The sequence below is a fragment of the Dreissena polymorpha genome, chromosome 10 (assembly GCF_020536995.1).
Source record: "Dreissena polymorpha isolate Duluth1 chromosome 10, UMN_Dpol_1.0, whole genome shotgun sequence".
Taxonomy (NCBI): domain Eukaryota; kingdom Metazoa; phylum Mollusca; class Bivalvia; order Myida; family Dreissenidae; genus Dreissena; species Dreissena polymorpha.
The window spans coordinates 5,535,611-5,559,375 of NC_068364.1; the positions used below are offsets into that span (position 1 = coordinate 5,535,611).

Below are 23,765 nucleotides of genomic sequence, written 5' to 3' on the forward strand. Positions count from 1 at the left end.
TGGGCCCTGTTTTATCAAAGTGCTTAATACTTATTTCAATTTATGACTGAATGTTGTTGTTTTAAATTGTTAACGTAATCGTCAATGTGAATGTTAACGATCCACGTGTTTCTAAATGACGGACACATACAAGTCGTAAAGAAAATAATTCAAAAATGAATAAATGCAGTTGTAGATTACTTTGCTAAGCATATGGGCTTCTGCAAAAACTGAATCATAATTCAAAGTGTTCGTGAAATTGTTAATGAGACGGTCCCCAAGTGCTCGTCGTGATCCATAAACATGTAATATAAAGCTTAAGGTGTTTCAAATTACCCAACATACTATGTTTTTTGTGAACGATCATAAATTAGTTTGACGCGTTCAAGGTTGAGTGCTCTGTTTGATACATTCTATTATATTTGCAGACAGTACTTGTATATTCATATAAGTACATAGAAATACATATGAGGTATGAGGTATTATTATGCAATCTGGAAGATTTGTATCATTAAACACCATTTTTAAAGCGACTGTAAAGGTTTAAAGATTCTGTAAAATAAGAAAAAACACGAAACATTGTTTAGATAAAATATTGTAAAAAGTTACGTGTTAGAAACAGTTTTATAAGAAATAAAGGCTTAATTAAATTGACTGACTTTTTGAACGATACTGAACATTAAACAGTTTCCTGACAAAAACAATGATTGAACAGAATCCGAATCATACATTTTAGGGCAATTTAGAAGTTTTGTGTTGCCTACCCGTTGTTTACGTTTTTTGCGAAATATACATTCAAACATTGACTTTTTTCATTTGTTTTCATTTGTTTTTCCTTATTTCTATGAAACTTACATTTAAACTAGGAAAATATATGTACAAACCTTATTCAATTTAAAAGTCCAACTGTGTTTGTAATGATTGCGAAATATTTCTATTTCTAACTTCATTCTTCAAAACTTCCTTGTCACATGCATTAACATAAAAATAAAATGGGAAACTAAACAGGTATGGGGCATGTTTTAAATGTTTTGTAACAGCTGTGAGTAGTAATAGTGGTGGTGGTAATAGTAGAAGTAGTAGTTGAAATAAAGTTAGTTGTAGAAGAAGTAGTAGTAGTAGTAGTAGAAGTAAAAGTAGTAGAAGTAGTAGTAGTAGTAGTAGTAGTAGTAGTAGTAGTTGTAGTAGTAGTAGTAGAAGTAGTAGTAGTAGTAGTAGTAGTAGTAGTAGTAGTAGTAGCAGTATTAGTAGTAGTAGTAGTAGTAGTAGTAGTAGCAGCAGCAGCAGCAGCAGTAGCAGCAGCAACAGTAGCAGCAGTAGTAGTAGTAAAAATAGTAGTAGTAGTAGTAATAATAATAATAGAAGTAGTAGTAGTAGTAGTAGTAGTAGTAGTAGTAGTAGTAGTAGTAGTAGTAGTAGTAGTAGTAGTAGTAGTAGTAGTAGTAGTAGTAGTAGCAGCAGCAGCAGTAGTAGTAGTAGTAGTAGTAGGTCTATGACACTATAAAAACAGTAAATCTGTAAACCTATATCACACATTTATGTCGTTTAACGTTTATTCAGTGCGTACGATTATAATCGAAACCAAAACTACTTGGTTTATTTTAACTTTGAATATATTATACCATGGATATTTCATCCTTGTTTATTACTTACTCATTTTTAAACGTTGTGTTCCATGTTAATTTTTTGACAATTTCTTGTTATCCATAATCTTTTTATGATTTTTGTTAAGTTAAAAATGTTGAGCGCAATTAAAGTGACATTTCGAAACTATCATCTATTATATGCCAAACCTTTTATTTTAGAATTGAGGTGCTATACTATTCTCTTTTGTATGCATATGGCTATGCTTCTTGTAATTGGACCAGTTGCAGAATGGGAACGAATATTAAAGGAGCAATAAATGCTTACAATAATATAATGTCGACGACACTTTATATGTGTTGCCTACTTTTGTTAAATTTATTAATTGAAATATCAATAAATGATTATATTTAATATATTATGATTACTGAAATAAATGGTAATATCTGAACAATGTTTGATGACGAAAGAATCCAGCGTGTATGACTGTATCAGCATTAAGGTACAAGACTAATTTCACTTTTACACAATTGACACACTTCTCGCCGGTCAAAGCAGAAGCAAATTATGAACTTAAATTTCACTTAATCTTTTGGAAAACTATGTCGAACAATTATATGCAATTAGTTGTAGCCTGGGTAATTAAAATGTCAAACTCATAACAATAATAATATGATAGATAAATGTTTGCCGTGATGCTGAAGAATAACGTAAAATTAGAAAACAAATAATTTATATACAACAGTAGAAAACTCCATCGAACATATCTAAACTTAATAAATGCATTTGATACCGAAAACAGGTATAATTAATTAAATTTTCGTAAAGTGTTTGCATTAATAATAATCTTAGATTTTAGTGTTTCTATTTTCACACGAACACATGCTACCACTTCTTTAAATAAGTGTTGTAAAATCAATTAATCACACAAAAACAACAACAAATGTAATGAAAATCTGCACCATATATAACTACAGTTTAATGTATCAATGTTTACCTGAAAATTATATTTGAATGAAAACTGACCAACAATATTTTACCATGTATAGTATATGAAACGACAACTAAAAACTCTGATCAGAAGCATGTATACAATTGTACCTTTATGATATGAAAAGAAAACATATAACCCATTTGACTAATTTCTTCCACTTGTTTCGTTCATATTGTACATAACAGTGATTCATTATATCCGTCGACATACATGAACACGCTGATCAAGTCACAAAATCAGCTGCGTATCGAAACTTTAAAACACACCTGCCTTCGAGCACATTTAAACATAGTAGGCATTTCCGATAACGTTTTTTCATTTTTAACAAAGCGGTTGTCTGTATGATTCGTACATCTGTTGACGAACATAAAAACGATGATCAAGCCACAAAATAAGCTGCGTATCGCCATCTTATAACACGCCTGCCTTCGGGTCCGTTATAACATCAGAGGCGTTTCCAATAACGTTTGTTGATATTTTACATAACGTTTGTCTGATTTCGTACATCAGTAGACGTACAAAAAAAGCTGATCGAATGACAAAATCACAAAATCAGCAACCTTATAACACACCGTTTCCTATAACGTTTGTTCATATTTTACATAACGGTTGTCTGTGTGATTTCCTACATCCGTCGACGAACGAACACAAATTGTGATCAAGTCAAAAACACACCTTCCTTCGAGCACGTTAAAACATCATAGGCGTTTCCAATGGCGTTTGCAATTCACCCATCGTTTATCCGTATTATTCATAACTACGCCAACTGACATTGCGATCACAATTCAACTTCTCTCACACCAGTAGAAGAAAGAATATTATTATAATTCATTAATTTTAAATGTGCAGAACTTATCAAAAAGTGCCACTTGCGTAACATTCTTACCACCCGACAACACCATAATATTGTTTTGTCAGAATACTTAATTTACCTACATTACGTTTCAAAATGTTTAGTTTCATGAATTAAAAAAAGCGATACTTGTAAGAATTAGTGTTTCAAAAATATTTAAGTACTTAAATATTAATAACAAGTAATAAAAAGGCAAACTGACTTGTTCCTTATATATAACAACGTTCACATTTCTATGACTGATTAAATCACTGTTTACCTTTTTCTTTACAATCAATTGTATTATCTTAATCTTTAACGAATGTTATTATATTACCTGGATTAATAATAAACCTTATTATACATGTAGAAATGCTAATTTTGTATATCGTTTGAATTGCAAAATTAATTAATTTTAATAAAGCAAACAATGATTATAAAATATGTGATAACATTTTCTTTTGACAGTTGAATTTCCACCGTTAATTAATATTGACAGATGCTGAAGAAAGGAATATTGTTAAGATTTTAACAAATCGCTTAAACCTGTCAACAACCTTAAGTTCTTATATTTTTTTACAATATAAGACGTTTTAGCAGATAAGAAAGTTGGGAAATAATTTAAATGCAAAAAATCGCATGCTGACACGGGCGTGTAGTATTCTTCATCTAAGATTGAAAGTAATTGCTGAAAAACCTGATGTTTTCTCCCTGGATCGGAGTATCCTGAAAAAAATACCAGCGATAATATCAGCCTTTAATAATCCCATGTGTTTATTCGTAGTATACCTTTATTTAAATAATTAAAATTATTGTTTGAGTAATCCGAGAACTTGTCACTTTGGTAGAAATGTTTTCATTTATACATACACTGATGGAACGTCCCAAAAGTATCATTTATATATTACTGTTATATAAATGCAGTTCATTTAACAATGCATTAAGAGCCTTAAAAATATGAAAACCAAACGCCAACAACATATCCTGCTAAATATTTACATGTTCAGAGACCATTAACGGCTGATCGCTGTGTCCCATTTCTTGTGTTTGGTCCGTCGGTTGCATTGCCTCTGACAGACGCTTCACGATAAAGAACAGCCATTAACGACAATCCAAATAATGTACATGAACTTTTGCAATACATGTGTGTATATATTGTTTAAATATAATTAATTTTCACAGTTATGAATAAAAACGGAAATGAAATTTAGACAAACATTATATAAACACACATATATGCACTGCACTCAAACACTCAAATATCGTTCATGAAATTCGTTTAGGTTGTTCTCTTACAACGCGTTGATTACAATACATCAAATAACAATTATCACGTGTAAGTGGAATTTGTTTTTAGTTTAATATGTTTAAAGCAGTCATAAAACAATTATATGTACCTCAGACAGAGCTCTGGAACCTGAAATAAACGGTTAATTGATTTAGTATTATGTATGTAAAAAAAAATCACGTTTAATTGATAAAACAATGTAGCATACCGAATTTCTATTTTTTAGAAAGGAGAGAACACTCTGTAATTGTTGTTTATATACTGATTGGCAGTTGTACTTTTTCTCAAAGTATGCGAACATTCTTTGTGATTAACTATAAGAATATTAATAAAATATTATGTGCGAATTATTATCACTTGACAAAGATGTGTTTTGCAACAAAAAACAAGCTTGGAATGCTTAGGTACATGTTTTGTTATCTGTACGAAATAATGTTGGTTATAACGCAACAAAACAATGAAATCTCAGTGAAAACCAGTATAGGTTGGTATGTTTGATTTGCACCTGCCTGTCAATTAGTCGGGCGATTGTTAGTTTTTAAGGTCGATCAGATTGTCGGTCCGTATACTGTTTCGTTTCCGCACGATACCTTGAGAACGCTTTTACATTTAGGCACCTAATAAGGTGTGCTAGATTTTAAAGGGAAAGAAAGACGCCTAACGATTTTAAAGACAGCACGTCAATGAGCAAAGTAAAAGGTGATAAATAGACTGAAAGTTTACAAAAGTTGTTTTAGGAACCGTTAATAACGATGCAAATCAACCCTTAAGAGGACTTTCAATCGTGATAAAACATAATCTAACATTGAGCATTGTATTGTTTACTTATTGAATAGAATGTAATACTGTATTTGTTAGAAATCGGTCGTCAATTAAGTGTTCAGTCGACAATCCATTTGTAATAACATTCTGAGAAAGACACAATATTGGTAGAACAGTACCATATTTGTTTCCTCTCGTGGTATCAGTTCTTTTTAAAAACATTTCTTTATATTGTGCCTTTAGTATGTGCTGTGTTTATCATATATTGTCTTCAAGAAGTTTGTATAAAACCTGTTTATCAGGTAATAGGATTTCGCTGCAAGTAATAAGCGGGAGTAGTGATGTATGTTTTACAAACGTCGGTTTAGATTATACGACTCTAAACACGAAATCTAATCCGAATAACATCATATTTAGAGTCGACATACTTAATGACTTTTCTATTGAGCATATTGTTTTAACGTAAACTGCTGTTGAGTTACCTGCGGAGGAAGCGTAGCCACTGTCAAACCCTGAAACAGTTTGTACAATTAAGCAAATATTATAGTTATGTATTTCTATTGTGTGGTTTTGAAAGAGCACACCCTTATAACGATATAGACTCTAAACATATTTCAGCTCTACCAGTATAAAATGAATCGTATTATTAAAGATTAAAGACATAATATTATTATAATCTACTGTTGAAGGCGTGTCAAATTTCAGTTTCATATGTTTTATAACTACACATTGCAAAAGGAAAACAATGCGCATAACGACTTATCTCCAGTACTTTGATTTATATGTTAACCGTGTATAGCGCATGAGTAAAAAACAGATGGCGTCGTGTTCTATTTTTCGCAATTTTTTGAACACTTTTAAAGGGGGAGGTGGGGGTGGTAGGCATATACCCTGGAACAGTTCATCAAAATCCCGAATCCTCCTGTTTTCCAAGCGCATGTATATTATAGTGTGGTTATGAATATCCCAAACTTTAATAACAAAACCACTGTTATAACATGTCTCAACTGACACACGTAAATATAAAATAACGCTCAAAAGAAAGCAAGACTTCAACTCCCAGACAATTTTGACATTTGATATCTATAATTTGGTTTCCATTGTGTGATTTTGTAAACATGAGTATGAGGTTAGCCTAACCTTTTATCCGCCTTTAACCATAAATATTTTGCATTTGATGTTCCGTGGCCATTGCCTCAATGTGTAATGTTGTGTTTAATGTTGTGTTCTATATCGTATATACTCATAGATTTCACATGACGAAACTGTTAATTATCTTGTGCTTATATTTCTAGAGTTCATCATTCTTACAATGCACCACATTATATACTTACTTTGCTTTCTGCCTGTTTGTTCCCTTTTCCCATTTAAACGTGTCATAACTTTTATAATAGCCGTCTTCGTCTCTGTGTCAGCTCTTAAAACCCATTTACTGTGTTCCTCGTTCATGCTTTGAATCTGTTAAATGGTTACACATAAGGAAATCCATAGCACATTTATAATAATGTATTTCATGTGTATAATATTGAATTAATTTCTTTAATCGAATGACACATTGGTTCAATAAAAAAACAATCTTGTTTAAGTAAATGACACTCTACATACATTTACTAATTACTAGTTACATAAAATAACAATCTAGTTAAATCAAATTACATTCTATTTAAATCAAACGTCACTCAAGTTCTTTGTCTATTCTGAAAATAATAAAAATAATTTCTTCTACATCTTAAAACTTTCGATTCAGTTTTGTTGAGAATGTTAAGCCTTCTTATCACAAAACAATGAACAGATGTAAAAAACATACCATTATTAGACTGTTCACTTTTAAAGTACAAATGTAAATAATTTATGTAAACCATTATTCTAGAAATTTAATCATCCAGATAATTATTATGAACGAGTAGATATAACTAACTTGTATTGTTTATCAAGTTCGATTTGACTTGTTTAAAATATATTCTCTGTTTGTGCTGATCCAAAAAAACTAATATTTTCGTAGGTGCTATCCTCATATATTTGACCAACATATATGTTGGTTTTAATGTGGCAGTGCAATATCTGTCGGGCGCTTAATTTTGGTATCAACATCAATAACAATTATATTTACATATTAAAGGTATCACCAGGGGAGAGACTTGTAACGTGTCGTTAGCATATAAACATAATTTAATAAAATACACGAGTAATGTAACTTAAGGAAAGAACAAATATTTAAGTATATGGCTTATTACCTCTGTCAGTTGTTTTAAAATTTCCTCGCAATCCGCGTCAGGCAGTTCGTCAATACTTGCACGGTTCAGAGCAACAGACAGAGAAGCAAAATTCATTTTAACTCATTCATAAGGTTTTTGATGTTACGTCCGGTACTCTTTATTTGTTCAGACATGTTGAAATATTATCCGTGCATGTGGACGACAACTAAATGTTATTTTTTTGTCAGCATCCGCAATCCACAATAGTGCATACCAGCATTACGTATGATGTGTGAACAATAAATAATCCAAGGTATTGCACGAAATTAAGGAATCTCTCGACCTGAAACATAAACATGAATGAAGAAGAACGGCTTTCCTTAATTCAGTTCACGTTAGGTAAGTAAGTGGTCGTACTTCTCTTTTACAGAGAGAGAGAGAGAAAGAGAGAGAGAGAGAAATCCATGGGGAGGGAGGGAGGGAGAGAGGAGGAGGGAGGGAGGGAGGGAGGGAGGGAGGAGAGAGAGAGAGAGAGACGAGAGAGAGAGAGAGAGAGAGAGAGGGAGAGAGAGGGGGGAGAGAGAGAGAGAGAGGGAGGGAGGGAGGGAGGGAGGGAGGGATGGAGGGAGGGAGGGAGGGAGGGAGGGAGGGAGGGAGGGAGGGAGGGAGGGAGGGAGGGAGGGAGGGAGGGAGGAGGGAGGGAGGGAGGGAGCGACGGAAGGTGGGAGGGAGGGATGGAGGGAGGGAGGAGGCAGGGAGGGTGGCAGGGAGGGAAGGTGGCAGGGAGGAAGGGTGGGACAGAGAGAGAGAACAGTTGTTTATGACTTCAAAATAAGTTTTCTGCCGGATATTGACTATTTTTATATAGACGTTGTGGTGATTCTGCACAATACAAAAATAACTCGTAATACGCTGAAAACCTCTAATTATTTTGACTTCTTTTCTACCATTGCATGGTATGAACTATATAATAGTATTGATATTTTATATTGTCTTTAAATTTAGTTGAAATTTTTTTTGTTTAAAGCAACTGTCCCATATAATATATTGGTTCGAAGACAGTAACCAAGATCGTATCGCATTTTATGCAAAAAAAGCATGTTGTGCGAATTTTCCGCAACTGCGAATGTTTAATATCAGTATTTATTTTTACAAATACATGAGCGTGTTGGTTTCAAGCGAAGCATCAGTTTGTCCTTAATAAATAAGCTTTCTTTATATTGTGTAAACAAAGACGTTTAGTAAAGTATATGGTTTTTCCTCAACGTCAAATCGTTTTCCTTTTTGTTTAAGAGTGTTTATGTAATTAGATATTATTCTACGCACTAAAATAGTGTTGCACATCTCGAAACAGTCGTATTTCAGTTAAAAGGAATAAGTATTTCAGTGTTTTAAATGTTCACGACGCATTTGGACTTGTTACATTTTTGACTATTGAATGCTCACATTTATTATCAGGTACATGCAGTAGATCGTTATTTAACCGTACCTGTATGTGTTCATCTACGAAACGTATATCGTAAACAATTGCCATTAGAAAACTCAACACTTAACTCGATGGTCCTAAATCATACCTGTTGGTCGTTAACCAGTTTTACACACACACACACAAACTTGAAACTGAACAAAGATGCGCATTTCTACTCCATTTTTTTTTTGTTTTGCGAACTGCTATATTTTCATGTGGGTGAATGTATGTCATATTTGCCATATATATATATTGGGAACGATAGTAAACTTACACATTGAAATATATGTGCATTTTAAAAGAATGATGTGATATCAGTAAAAAAAAAACGTGGATATGTATGCATTTAAAAAGTATACCTACTTTTTTCAACACGCTTCTGCACTTGTTTCGAATTGCATTGCCAACGACGTTTAAACTGTATGTATTTCTCAGCTTCAATGTAAGTTCCTTGGTCACATTTTCGATCTGGAAAAACAAACCAATTTTTATAAATTTACATTTGGACCTAGTTTGCTAAACATAACCTCAATTCAACTTTTGCTTCTTTTGTTAAACTGAATTGCAGCGCAGTTAAGTGTAGAAACACATGTCTACAGATAAACATTAGGTTATTGTGTTTTATTTCCTTATTTAAATGGGACGTAAAATGTGACGCCCACGATATCGGATGCAAAACATAACATGCCTCAATACGTTTGTGCCACGAGTGAATGAGTGAAGATCACTTATATTGTTATACAGTTGCTAACCTCCCGATGGGCTAAGGGTTGATAAATGGATATGCATTTGTTTTAAATATCTTACCAAATACCCATATTTCCCCGCAAAAACGTAATACCATAATTAAACACATTTCATCCAATTGTGTATTTAATATATGTGTAATAGACGGTCAGCATGTACATACCACAGCAACATAAATATTAAATACAAAGTAAGATGCATTTCAGATCGTGCTGGATATGGAAAACGGAATACGGCATACACATATTATAATTAAGACGATTTCTGTTTATTTTTATATTAAACATAATTATAAATATTCAGTTCCGTTCTAATTTTGTTCCTTTTTTCCACGACAGTAGCAGCAACAACAAGAAAACGAATATGTAAAACTATATCAAAATACGATGATATAATGAAATAACACTACCACTATTTTTATTCATTCAATTACGTTTAAAGAAAATCGAATATTATCGGTATGTATGAATAGTATTAAAGAACAACAACTAGAAAACAAAACATTAAAAATTTTCCGCATTGATGACGTACTAAATTAACCCTCGTTGTCTATTAAAACTGTTAAAATATCACAAACATACGCAGACAGAACATAATATAATACAAAGGGATTATTGTGCATGAAAGCGAGCTTATTTAAAAGTTAACTAGCTTTGAGATTCCTCATGTCATTTACGACTCAGTTATTCCAGTATGAGTTTCCTTAAGCATTGACATGTATACATCGCCCCATCACCAACAACATAAATCTTCAAATACCAGGTATATCAGTTTGATAAATGCATAAGTAAATGTGAAACAAAAAGTATTTATGTTATATGATAACAACCTTAAGTTCTTATATTTTTTTACAATATAAGACGTTTTAGCAGATAAGAAAGTTGGGAAATAATTTAAATGCAAAAAATCGCATGCTGACACGGGCGTGTAGTATTCTTCATCTAAGATTGAAAGTAATTGCTGAAAAACCTGATGTTTTCTCCCTGGATCGGAGTATCCTGAAAAAAATACCAGCGATAATATCAGCCTTTAATAATCCCATGTGTTTATTCGTAGTATACCTTTATTTAAATAATTAAAATTATTGTTTGAGTAATCCGAGAACTTGTCACTTTGGTAGAAATGTTTTCATTTATACATACACTGATGGAACGTCCCAAAAGTATCATTTATATATTACTGTTATATAAATGCAGTTCATTTAAAAATGCATTAAGAGCCTTAAAAATATGAAAACCAAACGCCAACAACATATCCTGCTAAATATTTACATGTTCAGAGACCATTAACGGCTGATCGCTGTGTCCCATTTCTTGTGTTTGGTCCGTCGGTTGCATTGCCTCTGACAGACGCTTCACGATAAAGAACAGCCATTAACGACAATCCAAATAATGTACATGAACTTTTGCAATACATGTGTGTATATATTGTTTAAATATAATTAATTTTCACAGTTATGAATAAAAACGGAAATGAAATTTAGACAAACATTATATAAACACACATATATGCACTGCACTCAAACACTCAAATATCGTTCATGAAATTCGTTTAGGTTGTTCCCTTACAACGCGTTGATTACAATACATCAAATAACAATTATCACGTGTAAGTGGAATTTGTTTTTAGTTTAATATGTTTAAAGCAGTCATAAAACAATTATATGTACCTCAGACAGAGCTCTGGAACCTGAAATAAACGGTTAATTGATTTAGTATTATGTATGTAAAAAAAAATCACGTTTAATTGATAAAACAATGTAGCATACCGAATTTCTAGTTTTTAGAAAGGAGAGAACACTCTGTAATTGTTGTTTATATACTGATTGGCAGTTGTACTTTTTCTCAAAGTATGCGAACATTCTTTGTGATTAACTATAAGAATATTAATAAAATATTATGTGCGAATTATTATCACTTGACAAAGATGTGTTTTGCAACAAAAAACAAGCTTGGAATGCTTAGGTACATGTTTTGTTATCTGTACGAAATAATGTTGGTTATAACGCAACAAAACAATGAAATCTCAGTGAAAACCAGTATAGGTTGGTATGTTTGATTTGCACCTGCCTGTCAATTAGTCGGGCGATTGTTAGTTTTTAAGGTCGATCAGATTGTCGGTCCGTATACTGTTTCGTTTCCGCACGATACCTTGAGAACGCTTTTACATTTAGGCACCTAATAAGGTGTGCTAGATTTTAAAGGGAAAGAAAGACGCCTAACGATTTTAAAGACAGCACGTCAATGAGCAAAGTAAAAGGTGATAAATAGACTGAAAGTTTACAAAAGTTGTTTTAGGAACCGTTAATAACGATGCAAATCAACCCTTAAGAGGACTTTCAATCATGATAAAACATAATCTAACATTGAGCATTGTATTGTTTACTTATTGAATAGAATGTAATACTGTATTTGTTAGAAATCGGTCGTCAATTAAGTGTTCAGTCGACAATCCATTTGTAATAACATTCTGAGAAAGACACAATATTGGTAGAACAGTATCATATTTGTTTCCTCTCGTGGTATCAGTTCTTTTTAAAAACATTTCTTTATATTGTGCCTTTAGTATGTGCTGTGTTTATCATATATTGTCTTCAAGAAGTTTGTATAAAACCTGTTTATCAGGTAATAGGATTTCGCTGCAAGTAATAAGCGGGAGTAGTGATGTATGTTTTACAAACGTCGGTTTAGATTATACGACTCTAAACACGAAATCTAATCCGAATAACATCATATTTAGAGTCGACATACTTAATGACTTTTCTATTGAGCATATTGTTTTAACGTAAACTGCTGTTGAGTTACCTGCGGAGGAAGCGTAGCCACTGTCAAACCCTGAAACAGTTTGTACAATTAAGCAAATATTATAGTTATGTATTTCTATTGTGTGGTTTTGAAAGAGCACACCCTTATAACGATATAGACTCTAAACATATTTCAGCTCTACCAGTATAAAATGAATCGTATTATTAAAGATTAAAGACATAATATTATTATAATCTACTGTTGAAGGCGTGTCAAATTTCAGTTTCATATGTTTTATAACTACACATTGCAAAAGGAAAACAATGCGCATAACGACTTATCTCCAGTACTTTGATTTATATGTTAACCGTGTATAGCGCATGAGTAAAAAACAGATGGCGTCGTGTTCTATTTTTCGCAATTTTTTGAACACTTTTAAAGGGGGAGGTGGGGGTGGTAGGCATATACCCTGGAACAGTTCATCAAAATCCCGAATCCTCCTGTTTTCCAAGCGCATGTATATTATAGTGTGGTTATGAATATCCCAAACTTTAATAACAAAACCACAGTTATAACATGTCTCAACTGACACACGTAAATATAAAATAACGCTCAAAAGAAAGCAAGACTTCAACTCCCAGACAATTTTGACATTTGATATCTATAATTTGGTTTCCATTGTGTGATTTTGTAAACATGAGTATGAGGTTAGCCTAACCTTTTATCCGCCTTTAACCATAAATATTTTGCATTTGATGTTCCGTGGCCATTGCCTCAATGTGTAATGTTGTGTTTAATGTTGTGTTCTATATCGTATATACTCATAGATTTCACATGACGAAACTGTTAATTATCTTGTGCTTATATTTCTAGAGTTCATCATTCTTACAATGCACCACATTATATACTTACTTTGCTTTCTGCCTGTTTGTTCCCTTTTCCCATTTAAACGTGTCATAACTTTTATAATAGCCGTCTTCGTCTCTGTGTCAGCTCTTAAAACCCATTTACTGTGTTCCTCGTTCATGCTTTGAATCTGTTAAATGGTTACACATAAGGAAATCCATAGCACATTTATAATAATGTATTTCATGTGTATAATATTGAATTAATTTCTTTAATCGAATGACACATTGGTTCAATAAAAAAACAATCTTGTTTAAGTAAATGACACTCTACATACATTTACTAATTACTAGTTACATAAAATAACAATCTAGTTAAATCAAATTACATTCTATTTAAATCAAACGTCACTCAAGTTCTTTGTCTATTCTGAAAATAATAAAAATAATTTCTTCTACATCTTAAAACTTTCGATTCAGTTTTGTTGAGAATGTTAAGCCTTCTTATCACAAAACAATGAACAGATGTAAAAAACATACCATTATTAGACTGTTCACTTTTAAAGTACAAATGTAAATAATTTATGTTAACCATTATTCTAGAAATTTAATCATCCAGATAATTATTATGAACGAGTAGATATAACTAACTTGTATTGTTTATCAAGTTCGATTTGACTTGTTTAAAATATATTCTCTGTTTGTGCTGATCCAAAAAAACTAATATTTTCGTAGGTGCTATCCTCATATATTTGACCAACATATATGTTGGTTTTAATGTGGCAGTGCAATATCTGTCGGGCGCTTAATTTTGGTATCAACATCAATAACAATTATATTTACATATTAAAGGTATCACCAGGGGAGAGACTTGTAACGTGTCGTTAGCATATAAACATAATTTAATAAAATACACGAGTAATGTAACTTAAGGAAAGAACAAATATTTATCCCCACGCTTTTTGAAAAAAAGGTGGGGATATTGTGGTGATCTCCGCCGTCCGTCCGTCTGTCCGTCCGTCTGTCCGTCTGTCCGTCCGTCCTGGCCACTATCTCCTCCTACACTAAAAGCACTAGAACCTTGAAATTTACACACATGGTAGCTATGAGCATATGTGCGACGGTGCACTATTTGGAATTTTGATCTGACCCCTGGGTCAAAAGTTATAGGGGTTGGGGTGGGGCCGCGTCAGAAATTATCACTCATTTTTTTAGGTTATTTTACATTTACTTCTTTATTTCTACACCGATTCACTTCAAATTGATACTGGACCTCACCTATGACAATACGGTCAATCTCAACCATGCATGGCCCCATTCCCAACCCTGGGGCGCCCCGCCCACATAGGCCACACCCACCAAAAATTTCCATTTACTATAATTTTTTCATTTCTACACGGATTCACTTCAAATTGATACTGAACTTTTGTTATGACATTAGGGTCAATCTCAACTATGCATGGCCCCAATCCCAACCCTGGGGCGCCCGCCCACATAGGCCACACCCACCAAAAAAATCCATTTACTATAAAAAAAATTTAGGTTATTTTACATTAACTTCTTCATTTCTACACTGATTCACTTCAAATTGATACTGAACCTCTCTTATGACAAAACGGTCAAACTCAACTATGCATGGCCCCGTTGCCAACCCTGGGGCGCCACGCCCACATAGACCACACCCGCCCAAAATTGCCTTTTACTATAATTTCTTCATTAATACACTGATTCACTTCAAATTGATACTGAACCTCTCTTATGACAATACGGTCAATCTCAACTATGCATGGCCCCATTACCAACCCTGGGGCACCCCGCCCACATAGGCCACACCCTCCCAAAATTGCCTTTTACTATAACTTCTTTATTTTTACACCCATTCACTTCTAATTGATACTGAACTTCTCTTATGACAATACAGTCAATCTCAACTATGCATGGCCCCATGATCAACCCTGGGGCGCCCTTGGGTCAAACATGCGGCGTGGGGATACGCGTCGGCCTCTGCCGCGCCATTTCTAGTTAAGTATATGGCTTATTACCTCTGTCAGTTGTTTTAAAATTTCCTCGCAATCCGCGTCAGGCAGTTCGTCAATACTTGCACGGTTCAGAGCAACAGACAGAGAAGCAAAATTCATTTTAACTCATTCATAAGGTTTTGGATGTTACGTCCGGTACTCTTTATTTGTTCAGACATGTTGAAATATTATCCGTGCATGTGGACGACAACTAAATGTTATTTTTTTGTCAGCATCCGCAATCCACAATAGTGCATACCAGCATTACGTATGATGTGTGAACAATAAATAATCCAAGGTATTGCACGAAATTAACGAATCTCTCGACCTGAAACATAAACATGAATGAAGAAGAACGGCTTTCCTTAATTCAGTTCACGTTAGGTAAGTAAGTGGTCGTACTTCTCTTTTACAGAGAGAGAGAGAGAAAGAGAGAGAGAGAGAAATCCATGGGAGGGAGGGAGGGAGAGAGGGAGGGAGGGAGGGAGGGAGGAGGGAGAGAGAGAGAGAGAGAGAGAGAGAGAGGAGAGAGAGAGAGAGAGAGAGAGAGAGAGGAGAGAGAGGGGAGAGAGAGAGGAGAGAGAGAGAGGGAGGGAGGGAGGGAGGGAGGGAGGGAGGGAGGGAGGGAGGGAGGGAGGGAGGGAGGGAGGGAGGGAGGGAGGGAGGGAGGGAGGGAGGGAGGGAGGGAGGGAGGGTGGGAGGGAGGGAGGGAGGGAGGGAGGGAGGGAGGGAGGGAGGGAGGGAGGGAGGGAGCGACGGAGGGTGGGAGGGAGGGATGGAGGGAGGGAGGGAGGCAGGGAGGGTGGCAGGGAGGGAAGGTGGCAGGGAGGAAGGGTGGGACAGAGAGAGAGAACAGTTGTTTATGACTTCAAAATAAGTTTTCTGCCGGATATTGACTATTTTTATATAGACGTTGTGGTGATTCTGCACAATACAAAATAACTCGTAATACGCTGAAAACCTCTAATTATTTTGACTTCTTTTCTACCATTGCATGGTATGAACTATATAATAGTATTGATATTTTATATTGTCTTTAAATTTAGTTGAACATTTTTTTGTTTAAAGCAACTGTCCCATATAATATATTGGTTCGAAGACAGTAACCAAGATCGTATCGCATTTTATGCAAAAAAAGCATGTTGTGCGAATTTTCCGCAACTGCGAATGTTTAATATCAGTATTTATTTTTACAAATACATGAGCGTGTTGGTTTCAAGCGAAGCATCAGTTTGTCCGTAATAAATAAGCTTTCTTTATATTGTGTAAACAAAGACGTTTAGTAAAGTATATGGTTTTTCCTCAACGTCAAATCGTTTTCCTTTTTGTTTAAGAGTGTTTATGTAATTAGATATTATTCTACGCACTAAAATAGTGTTACACATCTCGAAACAGTCGTATTTCAGTTAAAAGGAATAAGTATTTCAGTGTTTTAAATGTTCACGACGCATTTGGACTTGTTACATTTTTGACTATTGAATGCTCACATTTATTATCAGGTACATGCAGTAGATCGTTATTTAACCGTACCTGTATGTGTTCATCTACGAAACGTATATCGTAAACAATTGCCATTAGAAAACTCAACACTTAACTCGATGGTCCTAAATCATACCTGTTGGTCGTTAACCAGTTTTACACACACACACACAAACTTGAAACTGAACAAAGGTGCGCATTTCTACTCCATTTTTTTTTGTTTTGCGAACTGCTATATTTTCATGTGGGTGAATGTATGTCATATTTGCCATATATATATATTGGGAACGATAGTAAACTTACACATTGAAATATATGTGCATTTTAAAAGAATGATGTGATATCAGTAAAAAAAAAACGTGGATATGTATGCATTTAAAAAGTATACCTACTTTTTTCAACACGCTTCTGCACTTGTTTCGAATTGCATTGCCAACGACGTTTAAACTGTATGTATTTCTCAGCTTCAATGTAAGTTCCTTGGTCACATTTTCGATCTGGAAAAACAAACCAATTTTTATAAATTTACATTTGGACCTAGTTTGCTAAACATAACCTCAATTCAACTTTTGCTTCTTTTGTTAAACTGAATTGCAGCGCAGTTAAGTGTAGAAACACATGTCTACAGATAAACATTAGGTTATTGTGTTTTATTTCCTTATTTAAATGGGACGTAAAATGTGACGCCCACGATATCGGATGCAAAACATAACATGCCTCAATACGTTTGTGCCACGAGTGAATGAGTGAAGATCACTTATATTGTTATACAGTTGCTAACCTCCCGATGGGCTAAGGGTTGATAAATGGATATGCATTTGTTTTAAATATCTTACCAAATACCCATATTTCCCCGCAAAAACGTAATACCATAATTAAACACATTTCATCCAATTGTGTATTTAATATATGTGTAATAGACGGTCAGCATGTACATACCACAGCAACATAAATATTAAATACAAAGTAAGATGCATTTCAGATCGTGCTGGATATGGAAAACGGAATACGGCATACACATATTATAATTAAGACGATTTCTGTTTATTTTTATATTAAACATAATTATAAATATTCAGTTCCGTTCTAATTTTGTTCCTTTTTTCCACGACAGTAGCAGCAACAACAAGAAAACGAATATGTAAAACTATATCAAAATACGATGATATAATGAAATAACACTACCACTATTTTTATTCATTCAATTACGTTTAAAGAAAATCGAATATTATCGGTATGTATGAATAGTATTAAAGAACAACAACTAGAAAACAAAACATTAAAAATTTTCCGCATTGATGACGTACTAAATTAACCCTCGTTGTCTATTAAAACTGTTAAAATATCACAAACATACGCAGACAGAACATAATATAATACAAAGGGATTATTGTGCATGAAAGCGAGCTTATTTAAAAGTTAACTAGCTTTGAGATTCCTCATGTCATTTACGACTCAGTTATTCCAGTATGAGTTTCCTTAAGCATTGAAATGTATACATCGCCCCATCACCAACAACATAAATCTTCAAATACCAGGTATATGAGTTTGATAAATGCATAAGTAAATGTGAAACAAAAAGTATTTATGTTATATGATAGCACTGGGGGAATTACTATGGTTATATTATTTTACAAATACGCTCGTATCATTATCATTTAAAATAAACTTCCTTTAACAATTTGTGCATAAAATAGGGATGAGTGCTCACTTCCTATGAAAAGACGTGTTACTTCAATTGTATTGATTTCAATAATTTAAATGAAGATTTGAAAATATGATATGTTACCGTTATGTTTGTTAATATATTTTAAAATCAACCTAATGTGTTAATTGAATATAGATGAATTTTTAATGGACATTAAGAAACAATATATAATGGGTCATCGTTTAATAATTTTCTTTAATTTAAAAAAAGGAGATATTTATTTGTTACATTGCAGGTTTGATACAGAATGCGTACTCTCTTGAAATCGTCACGATCTTCTTTCTGACTTTAAATCGCGCTTCATACACTACCATTCCCCGCGTTTATCTGTTTTATCGGTTGATCCTTCAAGTTTTATCCGAATTTATTTTAGTTGTTCCAGACGTATTTGAAACTGCCCCGCAGAAGGTACAATCTACTTGATTTTATATATGAATAAGTCTATTTCAGAATACATACTTGTGTTTGACCAATCAGGGCGTTTACATGTAATTATATAGCTTTCTTGAATGATATATTGAGACAAGCAAGGAAAGTAATAGTTCTTTCATGCATGGAACACAGGTTTTCACCCAATTTAATGTTAAAATATTCCCTTAAAATACACAGGGGGCAAAAAGATAATGACCTGTACACCACGTGAAAGAGAAAAAAAGGATTAAATCCTCAATTTTTATGGTGCGTATTGTTTTACATCACGTAATCTTTGCACAGATCATGATGTGTGCATGTAAATGGCTTTATATTTAATAATAATTTAACGATTAATTGAGAATTGCGGGAAATAAGCTTTAATTAGGTTTATCTTTGTATCTTAATGTTATATCATTTTGCGTTGATATTCCAATGGATTAACGCATGGAATGTTTGTTAGCAAACGCAATGTGGTTCAATAAATTAAGTTCAGGGATTAAGACTTTACTTGCAACATGTTGTTTCGTGTTAAGTAGTACACAGAAAACATTAACCATGGGCTAATATTGGGCATGGATGACATAAAATCAGTCCATGTTCAGATCAAATTCCGATGCAGTTGTTACAAACAACAACAACACATATTTATCATTGAATTTCCCTGAATGGTTTGTTTTTATTTGTTAAATTTTTAACGAAACAAGGCCACACACTAATTAATTAAACAGTTACGCGACCTAAGCACCTTAATAGTTTATATGAATCGTTTTAAGATCTGTTCAAAATAGAATATGATTGAACATGTGTTGCTAAAGAAAGTATATTCCGTTTAAAAGGCTATGAATTGCATTTCTGATAAGGTCAAGTGAACGGTGGTTCCAAATGATGCAGTAAATTGCGGTTCGCATTGACTACTGTGTATTAGTGTTATTTTACGAGACCAACGGATAAATGACTAAACTTGTTAAATTGGTGAGCAATGACGAAGTACATATTAATCTAAGAAGGATATCGAATAATTGTCAGCACATGTAAATTGTAATGCGTTTATGAAACAATGGTAATTATAACGGAGAAATATTGTAAATTCATAAATCATAGTAAAAAAAAACATAGTTTGATCGGAACAATATGCTTCGATTGCTGTTACCAAAACTTGTTATGTTGTAGTTTATTTTCCTGAAATGATTATTTAAAAAATACATATTTATTATATATCTACATGTATATGCTCTATAGGATAACATAAAATACCACTAATATGATGAAATAACATACAAAAACGCGTATTCACAAGATCCTGTAGCAGAAATATAGTATCTTTTATATGTGTACTCATTATGCAAATGATATTCCCTGATGTTTTCCGTTAAAAGCTTTACTACTTGTACAATCAGTTTCAGTCGATTTTCCTTTGCCCATTTTTTATTTTAAACTTATAACATATTTAATTAAAAGCAAAAGGTTTAATTAAGCCTAAAGATAATTGACACAGCTCTATTAAAACAAAAACTGTTTTCAACGCCTTGAATTCGTCTCACGCAATTTGGATTTACATAGGTTTTGTGGATATTGATATCAAACAATGGCATATATACAAATTACAAAAATCTAGAGAACATTTTAACACTTCGGAGAGACCAAAATAAATCACAAGCTCATAAAATAATCGACGCTGATTGAATCTCCTGACCGAAAATGCGGCGATACTTGACAGGTGTACTTAAAACTGCAGCGACACTATAAATAACCGCCTCAACAACACCCAAGTCTCCTTTAGAACGACCGCAGACGTGAAAAGGACGTCGAACTTCCGACCATACTAAAATCAGAGATGACGAAGGCAGTACATAGTTTGACGGACTACATTCTCCTGGAGTGAACAATTGTTCCTATGCTCTGTTTAAGCACGAAGGAGAGGAAAAGATTGCAGTATTAACTGCAATGTGCAAGAAGTTCTAGAGTGTGAAGACGATGCCCAAGGAGTGGACCCAGTCTTTGATCATCCTTCCTTCTGAAAACAGGCAGCCTCAAGCTGTGGAAAATAACCGCACCATAAGCCTTGGCAGCATGTCATACAACGTATTATCCTCAACCGTTTGAAAATTCAGGTCGAAGAACTGATGGCGGAGGAGCAGGCTTGGTTCAGAGCTGGGCGGAGAAAAATGTAACAGATCTTCAACTGTAGAGTGATAATTATCCTGAATACCCATGAGCCTTTCCACTATTGCTTAGATATATAACAGATTTCGAGCGCGAGTGGCATGATAACCCATGGCATGTTCTGAGAGAGTTCAACATTAAAGAAGGGCTGGTGTAAATCATTAAACTGTACGGAAGCGCCAACAGCGCAGTAGTCTCGATTAACAGATGTGTTACTTGTTCATGACATCAGTGGGCTTGGGATGTCTCCTCTCCCTCTTCCTGTTTAACCTTTTCATTGAGAAGATAATTCGGGAGACCCTCCAAGACCACCACACATTCATCTATTACTTAAGATTCGCTAGTGACTTTTACTCATCTGTGGCACTAGCAGTAAACTCCCAGGACCTAACCGGCATACTCTCTGAAATCCTTGTAGCATACCGGATGAAGGTCAGCGAGGTGAAGTCGAACATTATGGTAAAAAGCGCGATAAATTACTGTTTTAGACATCGCCATTAAAGGCGAGAAGCTTGAAGAGGTGACTAATACTTGGGAGCAACCCAGTCAAGGGATGGCTCCAATGCCGCTAAGGTCCGAATCAAACTTACCATGGCGACCGCAGTTTATGGACAACGAACTCCATGAGCCTCCCCTACCAAATACAGACTCTACAAGTCCTTCGTAGTATTCTTCCGTTTGTACGGTTGCGAGACAGGGACGTTGGAGAGACGCACATAACGCAAGATACAGGCATTTAGCCACAAATGTCTGTGATGACGGCTCCGGATCTCCTTCATGGAGCTCAAAAACCAGTATGTCCGAAACAAGAGTGCAGCACTTGTTGATCCACAAAAACCCCTCCTGGGGACGTTCGAACGACGTAAACTGGCCTAGATACGTCACCAGGCAAGACTCAACGTTCACAGTCGAGACCGTCAGCAAAAAAGCTTCATTGACACTGTGAAAGATTGGAATCCCTCCAGATGGAGGAAAAACAACGGACCTTACTGGCGGAGGATCTCTTTATCGTCGTCCCTCATTTCAAACCCACCAATTAGACCGGTGAAGGGAATGATGATGATGATGATGATGATGATGATGATGATGATGATGATGATGATGATGATGATGATGATGATGATGATGATGATGATGATGACGATGATGATGATGATAATGATGATGAAGTAGTAGTAGTACATGTAGTAGTAGTAGTAGTTGTTGTTGTTGTTGTTGTAGTAGTATAAGTAGTAGTAGTAGTGGTAGTAGTAGAAGTAGTAGTAGTTGCAGTAGTAGTAGTAGTAGTCGTAGTAGTAGTAGTAGTAGTAGTAGTAGTAGTAGTAGTAGTAGTAGTAGTAGTAGTAGTAGAATAAGTAGTAGTAGTAGTAGTAGCACTACTACTACTAGCAGTAGTAGTAGTAGTATAGTAGTAGTAGAAGTAGTAGTAGTAGTAGTAGTAGTAGTAGTAGTATAAATGCAGATTTATGGGAAGACTAAACACCCGCAATCAGGTCACGATCATAACATGGAAGTTTGAATTCTTAAATCTCGTCGCGTTTGTGTACATATTTCGATTTTATGGAAGAAGTTATCGTCTGTGTATGTTGTAGTAAGTGTTTTTTCTCAAAGTGCATTTTAAATTTCATTTTGCTACTACTACTTATTATTAAACTATTATTTATGCATATAAATATTATTATGGTAAGTTCAATACAAATACTTACTCATACTCTGATCACAATCCGATGGTGTTCACCCTTGATGAATAAATACAGTTTGGATAACATTTCATTGGTTGGACACTACCAAGTCACGTGACTTTCACTCGCGATCAGTGGGATACCAAAGTTTGATAAAGAGCTATTTTTGTCACATACCGCTTACCACAAATTGTTGTTGATGAATAAATAAAGTTTGGATAACAATTCATTGGTTGGATACTACCAAGTCACGTGGCTTTCACTCGCGATCAGTGGGATACCAAAGTTTGATAATGAGCTATTTTTGTCACATACCGCTTACCACAAATTGTTGTTGAGTCATACAGGGGATTTATTCATGTATCAAAATAACTTTCAAGTGACGTATTGACAGCATAATAAGATATACAATACTGGAAAATTTACGATTTAAAAAAAAATAATTGTCACAGATTCAAAAAGAAATGTATTTAACCGTACAAGCGTATACGGGAGCTTACCGCGTTTTAGTGAGAAAGTTGGAACAAAACTTCAAAGATGGCGTCGTTTGTTGGGTTTTCTTGAAAGAAGAGAGGATATTTTCACCCGGTAAGCCCCTTTGTATTTATAATTATTTTAAATGAATACGCCCTTTCGGCTCTCCGGTGTTTGTGCTTCCCTCGGTTTTTCGGGATAAAAACGTTATTGAAGGAAAACCGTCCACAAATCTGTTGTCTCCTTACGTGACGTTCGAGAAATGGGATTAACAAATATCATTTTCTCTTATGATACACAGTATTGATGCACGTGTACGGTAAAATATAACTAAAACCATGATTATTTCGTTTTCCCGACGCCGTTTTATCTCTTATAACTAAGTTTTT

The 23,765-nt window shown here is 34.2% G+C and overlaps 3 protein-coding genes across 3 annotated transcripts; all 3 read right to left on the reverse strand.

The window, feature by feature from the left end:
* Nucleotides 1-1,637: 1,637 nt before the first annotated feature.
* Nucleotides 1,638-9,570, reverse strand: LOC127848614 (uncharacterized). Its single transcript, XM_052381167.1, has 7 exons — nt 9,466-9,570; nt 7,674-7,977; nt 6,774-6,897; nt 5,922-5,951; nt 4,787-4,806; nt 4,389-4,469; nt 1,638-4,115 (listed from the first exon to the last, which is right to left on the reverse strand). Exons 2-7 carry the CDS (start codon nt 7,767-7,769, stop codon nt 4,059-4,061), a joined length of 408 nt encoding a protein of 135 aa, XP_052237127.1. The 5' UTR covers nt 7,770-7,977; nt 9,466-9,570; the 3' UTR covers nt 1,638-4,058.
* On the reverse strand, nt 8,324-21,498 carry LOC127847938 (uncharacterized; the record flags this gene model as incomplete). Its single annotated transcript, XM_052380185.1, has 7 exons — nt 21,437-21,498; nt 16,085-16,322; nt 13,506-13,629; nt 12,654-12,683; nt 11,519-11,538; nt 9,466-9,570; nt 8,324-8,434 (listed from the first exon to the last, which is right to left on the reverse strand). Coding segments are annotated over exons 1-7 (690 nt in total), but the record flags the coding sequence as incomplete, so codon positions are not given.
* On the reverse strand, nt 10,710-23,014 carry LOC127848613 (uncharacterized). Its single transcript, XM_052381166.1, has 8 exons — nt 22,927-23,014; nt 17,328-17,432; nt 15,481-15,784; nt 13,506-13,629; nt 12,654-12,683; nt 11,519-11,538; nt 11,121-11,201; nt 10,710-10,847 (listed from the first exon to the last, which is right to left on the reverse strand). Exons 3-8 carry the CDS (start codon nt 15,574-15,576, stop codon nt 10,791-10,793), a joined length of 408 nt encoding a protein of 135 aa, XP_052237126.1. The 5' UTR covers nt 15,577-15,784; nt 17,328-17,432; nt 22,927-23,014; the 3' UTR covers nt 10,710-10,790.
* Nucleotides 23,015-23,765: the final 751 nt, after the last annotated feature.

What these genes read in the sequence shown, in the direction of transcription:
- LOC127848614 (XM_052381167.1), bottom strand. Translation starts at nt 7,769, where the DNA reads ATGAATTTTGCTTCTCTGTCTGTTGCTCTGAACCGTGCAAGTATTGAC. An exon ending in TTTTAAAACAACTGACAGAG is followed by an intron (nt 6,898 to 7,673) that starts GTAATAAGCCAT and finishes ACCATTTAACAG; the next exon opens with ATTCAAAGCATGAACGAGGA. An exon ending in ACAAACAGGCAGAAAGCAAA is followed by an intron (nt 5,952 to 6,773) that starts GTAAGTATATAA and finishes AAACTGTTTCAG; the next exon opens with GGTTTGACAGTGGCTACGCT.
- LOC127848613 (XM_052381166.1), bottom strand. Translation starts at nt 15,576, where the DNA reads ATGAATTTTGCTTCTCTGTCTGTTGCTCTGAACCGTGCAAGTATTGAC. An exon ending in ACAAACAGGCAGAAAGCAAA is followed by an intron (nt 12,684 to 13,505) that starts GTAAGTATATAA and finishes AAACTGTTTCAG; the next exon opens with GGTTTGACAGTGGCTACGCT. An exon ending in TGGCTACGCTTCCTCCGCAG is followed by an intron (nt 11,539 to 12,653) that starts GTAACTCAACAG and finishes CGTTTATTTCAG; the next exon opens with GTTCCAGAGCTCTGTCTGAG.